Genomic DNA, 7,290 nt, shown 5'->3' on the forward strand with positions numbered 1-7,290 from the left:
CTAAGCATCCTTTCTTACATTCCCCATTCTGGGTACACAGGGACCCCTGGACAGGAAAACCACAGAAGATGCTAGCCTGGGATCCAGGAACCACGGAAGCAGAAACAGCCGGGGGAGGAGGAAGATCCCAGTAGGCAATCGGTTCTGAAGCAAGCAGCCAGAGAACCAGCCAGCCAGCCAGCCAGCAAGCAAGCAAGCGGGATTCCAGAATGAGAGTGGGAGAGCCCGAGTCTGCGGCAGATTGATGGCTGTGTCCTTGGAACCGAGTGAGTAGGCTCCTGAGGGCCTGTGGGAGGGGTAGTGGGAGACCTTAGGGCTTAGAAAAAACAAATCTGAATAAAGAGGCCATGGGGTGATTTCCTAGGAAGCGGGCTGGAAGCAATGGGGAGAGAGGGTGGGAAGAGAATCAATGCTGGAGAAAGGGGTGGGGGGAGGACAAGTAAGGACAGCCGATGGATAAGGAAGAAGCTATAACCACAGAGGGTGTCAAACGGCCAGGGGGGCAAGGCTCTGAGTATGCTATCGTTGCCGACCAAGTGTGGGTGTGGGCTGGAGCTGGGGGCAGGGAGCTGGAGAGTAGTGTTTTGTGAAAATGGATGTTGGAATTGGGCGGGGGCAGTGGGAGGGGGGAGATGGTGGGGCACATGGGGCGGGGGTGGGAAGGGGGCTCTATAAAAGTGTGTGTGGAGAGGGAAGGATAAAAAATGGGGAAGTATGAACTTGTGTGTGTGTGTGTGTGTGAGAGAGAGAGAGAGAGAGAGAGGTGCTGAAAGTGTTTGAAAGGGGTGTGCAGACAATCAGAGTATGAATTCAGGTTTTTCTTCAGGGGTCTCAGTCAAGGGTAGGGTGTTTAGCGCTGATGAGGACGGAGCTACGGGCATCTGCAGAAACATCCAACTGAGGACAGCAACCAGGGAGGAGGCTGGCTGCAGGTCAGGTGGGGTTCATCATTGTTCACCGTGACAGCGGCATCAGGCTGGGCTCCGAGCCCAACGTGGTCCTCCTGTAAAACAGGAAACATTGGCGTGGGGTCCAATAAGACACAGGAGGAAGAGAAGAAGAAAAGGGAATGAGTGAGGAGAGACGAGGGATCTGGCTAAGGGGGACAGGGATGTATGTGGAGGGCCCTGGCTCTCTCTTCCTGAGTGCTTTCCTTGTTGACAGAGTGAGTTCAGCCCCCACCTGCTAAATACGCAAGCTCCCTGAGGGAGAAGCGACTTGGAGAAGTGGCCAAGGCTTTCCTAGCTGACCTTCGTCCTGGACCTCCTAGACTCAGAACATTTTCCAGCTGTGGTGGCTCCCCGATAGTGGCAAGTCACTTGGGGGTGCTCTTTCTTCTTCCTGGGGAGCCATGAGCATCCCTGGGGATTACTGTATCCACCGAGACTGAGAAATACTCATGGAGACCTACTTGTTCCCAGGCTCCTTTTCCCAAATTCCTATCCAGGGCCTCCCTGAACTCAAGACCACTGGACCATCAGGGAAAATGGCCTCTGAGACCTTGAATGCTTTTCAGTCTCACACCTGGGGCAGAGCGTAAACTTTCTGAGAAGAACTGCCAGGACCTTTAAAGGCCACCTTCATCTCCCTTACCCCCTCCCTCCTACCTCTCAGTACCAAGAAGCATCCAGAAGGCATGGGTTAGCAGGGCACACATGACCTACAGGGTCCCTTTCAGGACCTGCTGGCATCTGTTCCAGCCTCATCCTCCGCTCCTTCCTTTCTCAAGTTTTGATCATCTTTTCATACCCCGGGAGATCTCCACTGGATTTCTGGGCCTCCCTCTAGGGTCCAAAACAGAAGAGACTTCCTGTGGCTCTTCAAGATGCCCTTTGGTGCTTTAGAGGCTCCAGGAAAAGCTTGAGCCGAAACACTCCATGCTTAGCAGCCACACCTCCGGGACTCAGGCCTCTGATGTAACTGCCTCCCCGTGCCCTGATTGTTGGACCCATGGACCCAGCCCTGATGGGCTCCCTTCAGCACTGCTGTTGCCGGCTGCCTAAGATGGGTGACACCTGGGCCCAGCTTCCCTGGCCTGGGCCCTTCCACCCAGCCATGCTATTAGTCTCTCTCCTTTTGGCCGCTGGTGTCGCACACTTGGAGGCAGGTACCAGCTGCCCGGTCCTTTGTACCTGCCACAACCAAGTGGTGGACTGCAGCGGCCAGAGGTTATTTTCTGTGCCCCCAGACCTGCCGATGGACACCCGCAACCTCAGCCTGGCCCACAACCGCATCACAGCTGTACCGCCAGGCTACCTCACATGCTACATGGAGCTCCAAGTGCTGGACCTGCGCAACAATTCCTTGATGGAGCTGCCCCCCGGCCTCTTCCTGCATGCCAAGCGTCTGGCACACCTGGATCTGAGCTACAACAACCTGAGCCATGTGCCGGCTGACATGTTCCAGGAGGCCCATGGGCTGGTGCACATCGACCTGAGTCACAACCCGTGGCTGCGTAGAGTACACCCCCAGGCCTTCCAGGGCCTTGTGCAGCTCCGGGACCTGGACCTCAGCTATGGAGGCCTGGCCTTTCTCAGCCTGGAGGCCTTGGAGGACCTGCCTGGATTGGTGACGCTGCAGATCGGGGGCAATCCCTGGGTATGTGGCTGCACCATGGAGCCGCTGCTGAAATGGCTGCGAAACCGAATCCAGCGCTGTACAGCGGGTAAGAGGGCATGGCTGTACAGGGGTGGGGGGTTACAAGGGGAGGAATTCCTAAAGCATAGATTCCCGAAGAAAGTGAGACCTCTAGGTGTCCCATTTTGTACATCTGTACTCTTATTTTTTTCTTTCTTTCTTTTCTTTGCCAGTCCTGGGGCTTGAACTCAGGGCCTGGGCACTGTCCCTGAGCTTCTTTTGCTCAAGCCTAGCACTCTACCACTTGAGCCACAGCGCCACTTCTGGCTCTTTCCTGTTTATGTGGTACTGAGGAATTGAACCCAGGGCTTCATGCATGCTAGGCAAGCATTCTACCACTGAGCCACATTCTCAGCCCCTACATCTATTCTTTCAATCAACAAACATGAGTTGATTTTTTTTTTTTGGTGCTGGTCCCGGGGACTTGAACTCAGAGCCTGAGCCTTGTTCCTGAGAATTTTTGCTCAAGGTTACTGTTCTACCAGACTTCAACTTTGGGGGAGTTTGTTGGAGAGAGGAGACTTACGGACTTTCCTCCCTGAAGTAGCCAGGGAGGAAGTAGGAAAGCTTTCTCACACCTAAGAACTTGGCATGCATTTATCTCATTGAATCCACTTTTTATCATTCCCATTTTACTGGGGGGGGGGGGGGGGGGGAGAGGGGAACTGAGATTGAGAATAAGGAAAAGGCTCTTCCAGAGTCATCTCACGTACAAAGCAGTAGAGCTTTAGCTATAGCTCAGGTTCATTGAGTTCTCCGCATTTGTTCTGCACTACCAGGCTCCTTTTGAATTCCTTTGGAGACATGGGAATGAATAACACTATTTATTTTAATACGTACTATCTGCCAGGCCTTATTCGAAGTTTATTTTGTACTTTCGTTCATCTTACCCTCACAAGAACTCTCACAAGACAAGGCCCCTGCTCTCTGTAAGAGGAAAACAGGGAACAGAGAGGTGGTGTGTTTTGCCCAAAGTCACTCAGGTACTGATTAAGTCAGGACCTTGGAAGTTTGGCTGTTGTCTGGCTATACACCCTCAAGAGTCAGGCTCTGGACTAACAGTCCAAGTTGTGGTCTGCCCAGAGGGCTCAACAGAGTCCTCAAAATGTGTTCTTAGATGGGAAACTGAGAAAGAGAGCTGAGATGTAGCGATTCAATCCGCCAATCCCAGATGGAGAGTGGAATGGAGGCCTAATGGAGTCACATTGGTTTGATGGATCTGGACCTCACCCCAGGTGTCGAAGCCTGACCCAGAGGCCAGCAAAGTTCAGCAGTGGCCTCAGCCGCCAGCTCTCCCATGTGACTACACCTAACACAGGCTCCCAGCCTCAGAATAATAGTAGTCACTAGGATCCCATCCCAGAACCTGGACTCTGTCTGCTCAGAAGAAAAAAAATACTGTTGAATGAGGTAGGAAAGAGAGGATGACTGAGTGGGGAGCCCTAGACCAAAATAGTATGAGGGGGCCTGTGGGTCACGATTCCAGTGTTTCCACAGAGCTGTGGGAGGAAGTTCTCCGGGACTGAAATAGCTGGGGACTGAGATGGGACAATTCTGGGGGGCAGGAGGAGGTGGCTGCCTGAAGCAAGCTCCCCCCCCCCGCCCCGCCCAGCCTCTGCAGACTACGTCTTCCCTCTCTCCTGTCACTAGTGACAGAAAGGGCCTTTGGGTGCTTAGCTCAAGTTCACAGAGGGACTCCTCTTCTTTTGGGAAGCTCTAAAAATCCCTGCTCCCCTGCAGAGGCCTAGGCTCCCAGCAGGCAAGGGAGGAGTCCATGATCGTAACAGCATAGCCCCACACAGCAGGGCAGTTTAGGGACCAGAGCTCCTGAAAGGGACAAAGGCCATCCACAGACCCATCGTAAGAGGCAAGCAGGTCCCCAGTTCCTCCCTACAACAGGTCTGTCCCATGACACACTGACCACCATTCCTCATGGGGACAAACCCTTGCCAATGTAGACATCGTCAAGTGATGTGGTCCCTTTTAGGTCTTTTTTTTCACCCCATTACTTCTTCCCATTTTTCTTTGTGGGATTCTCAGTTGTCTTTGTGTTTTTTGAAGAAAGATTCAGACAAGAAGAACTAAAAGAAACTAGTAGGCTACACTCTGACTTACTGAGAGCTTTGTCAGCCCTCCCCCCACCCAGCTTCCCGCCTTGCATCCTGTGTGTCCTGCTGACTGCTCCCAGCATGTCCTCTAGCTGTCTGTGTACTCTGCTCAGGTGCCCAATAGACTTTGGAGTTGAGCATCTTTTCTGTTTCTAGAGGAGCGCTTCCTGCAGGTCAACTCCAGATGTAATCCTGGCCCAGCCAGGGATCTCAAGTCCAGTGCCAATAACCTATAGGGACAATTTAATCTAGAACTTGCCTTCTCCTCAGCTCAAACCTGACCTCCCATTTCTGAGAATGAAGATACGCATCCATTTGTCAAAAAGATCAACTGAAGTCCATTCATTTTCTTCTCTGCCCTCAAGAATCATATAATGAATACTTGACTTTTATACACCCTTAATTTAAATACTTCATCATTTAAAAAAAACTTCACACTGACTCTTAGGAAATTTAAATTGGATTTTTGCTCTTCTTATAGAGGCATAACATAAGACACAGAAAGACACACACACACGCACACACACACACACACACACACACACACACACAAGACTTTCCCAGGGTAAAAACTCAATTAACATTTATGGCTTGAACAAAGGTCCAGCTGGCTCTGAAGCCAGTGCCCAGCCCTGCAGGGCAGAACTGTTCCCACACTCCACTCCTACCTGCAAGGCAGAGTCAGATCCGACTACTGACAACCACCAGGCCCCTAGAGAGGTGACCTTAGGAGGGAAAGGGAAATTCTGGAGAAGACAGCAGCCCAGAAAAGGAACAGCCCCCTTCACACAACTAGTGAGAGATGAAAACTTGACCCAGGATTATAGCTGCAGAATCCATTGCCTTGACCTATTCTCTGTGTCTGGAAAAGCCCCATAGGTTAGCAGAGGGACTCCTGCGTATTCACTTAACAAGGCTTCATTGTGGCCTGGGAAGGTAGCTCTGGTAGAGCGCTTGCCTTGCATGCATGAGGCCCTGGTTTCGATTCCTCAGCACCACATAAACAGAAAAAGCCGGAAATGGCACTATGGCTTAAATGGTAGAGTGCTAGCCTTAAGCTGAAGAGCTGAGGGACAGCACCTAGGCCCAGAGTTCAGGCCCCATGACAGACAAAAGCAAAAAACAAGGTTTCATTGTACACCTGCTTTGGATATTACACCCTTCTGCTGCTGAGGGTACAGTGATAGAAGCTTATCTTCAAGGAGGAGGAAATGCACAAAAGACGAACTGTCAGGCAATGATAAATACCATGGGAGAAAAATGATAGAGTTGTTAGTTAAATAATGGAATTGTCCCCCTGGGGAAAGGAGAAATGGGGTGTTATTTTATACAGAATCATAAGAGAATGCCCCACTAATAAGATGATATCAAGCAAAACCCCAAAGGAGATGAGATGAGCAGATACCAAGGGGAAAAGCCCGTTCATCAGGAGCAAGTGGAAAAGCACCCTCTCCCTGCTAAAAGGAGATTGCTTGGGGTCATGGGAGATCAGAGGCATGTATGGCTGGAGCAAGATAAAGAAGAGGCAGAATGAAAGAGCTGGGGAATTATCCTTGGAGCCCACAGTGAGGATCCTGACTTTCACTCTACAGCTAATTAATTCATTAATTAATTAAAATGGAAGGTGTTGAGCTGAGAGTGAGAACACTGGACTTCAGGCTTGAAGGGAGCACTCACTCCACTGAGTGTGTGGACAGGGCTTAGGGTCATAAGCCCTGAACCAGTAAGAAACTACTGGAAAAGACAACAGTGCCCCCACAAAAAAAAATGCCTGAAACTCTACCATTCATTACCACAGGACTTTTGGCAAATTACTAGGCTCTCTGAGCAGTAATGTTTTTTTCACACCTATAAAGACAGGTATAAAAATACCTTAAGTGTCCTTGAGGAGACAGAAGAAGGTAAGTAAACTGGCGATGTATGGAGGAAACCCAGTAAGGAGTAGGGGTGGGTCTTCTCCGGTCCATTTTGCTCAACCTGCCCATGTTCTGTGTTGCAGATTCTCAGCTGGCTGAGTGTCGAGGGCCCCCTGAAGTTGAGGGGGCCCCTCTCTTCTCACTCACCGAGGAGAGTTTCAAGGCCTGCCACCTGACTCTGACCCTGGACGATTACCTCTTCATCGCCTTTGTGGGTTTCGTGGTCTCCATCGCTTCTGTGGCTACCAACTTCCTCCTGGGCATCACCGCCAACTGCTGTCATCGCTGGAGCAAGGCCAGCGAAGAAGAGGAGATTTGATACCGGTGCCTCTCATCCCTCCATGCTGCACTGCCATCGCTGATAACCATCGGAAACCCACCCTGGCTGCCCACCCTGGTTCCACGGCACCTCGGCACCTCCATCGTGGCTCAAACAAGGTCGGGACACTAACTTTGTGTGAGCATCTGTCCACTTGGGGGCCAGGCACTGTGCCCTTAGAAACTGGGGGTACGGGATAAATCCAACTATTCCCTTGCACTCAAGGCGCCTGCTTCTAGTAGAGGACAGGAAGTCCACCCTGACCCCTTGACGACCATTGGTCAGTGCTCTGAGCACGTAGTCCTGGGAG

General features: G+C 51.4%; 1 protein-coding gene across 1 annotated transcript; it reads left to right on the forward strand.

Annotated features, from left to right (window-relative positions):
- The first annotated feature begins 1,528 nt into the window (after positions 1–1,528).
- Positions 1,529–6,983, forward strand: Lrrc55 (leucine rich repeat containing 55). Its single transcript, XM_042676390.1, has 2 exons — positions 1,529–2,665; positions 6,745–6,983. The coding sequence occupies exons 1-2, from the start codon at positions 1,951–1,953 to the stop codon at positions 6,978–6,980; spliced, it is 951 nt and encodes a 316-aa protein (XP_042532324.1). The 5' UTR covers positions 1,529–1,950; the 3' UTR covers positions 6,981–6,983.
- The last annotated feature ends 307 nt before the right edge of the window (positions 6,984–7,290 follow it).

Source organism: Dipodomys spectabilis, unplaced genomic scaffold (assembly GCF_019054845.1).
Source record: "Dipodomys spectabilis isolate Male_0828 unplaced genomic scaffold, ASM1905484v1 ptg000030l, whole genome shotgun sequence".
Lineage (NCBI taxonomy): Eukaryota > Metazoa > Chordata > Mammalia > Rodentia > Heteromyidae > Dipodomys > Dipodomys spectabilis.

Bases quoted from the DNA above. Each gene is read 5' to 3' on its own strand.
- Lrrc55 (XM_042676390.1), top strand. From the start codon at position 1,951: ATGGACCCAGCCCTGATGGGCTCCCTTCAGCACTGCTGTTGCCGGCTG. The intron at 2,666-6,744 runs GTAAGAGGGCAT...TCTGTGTTGCAG, and splicing joins AATCCAGCGCTGTACAGCGG to ATTCTCAGCTGGCTGAGTGT.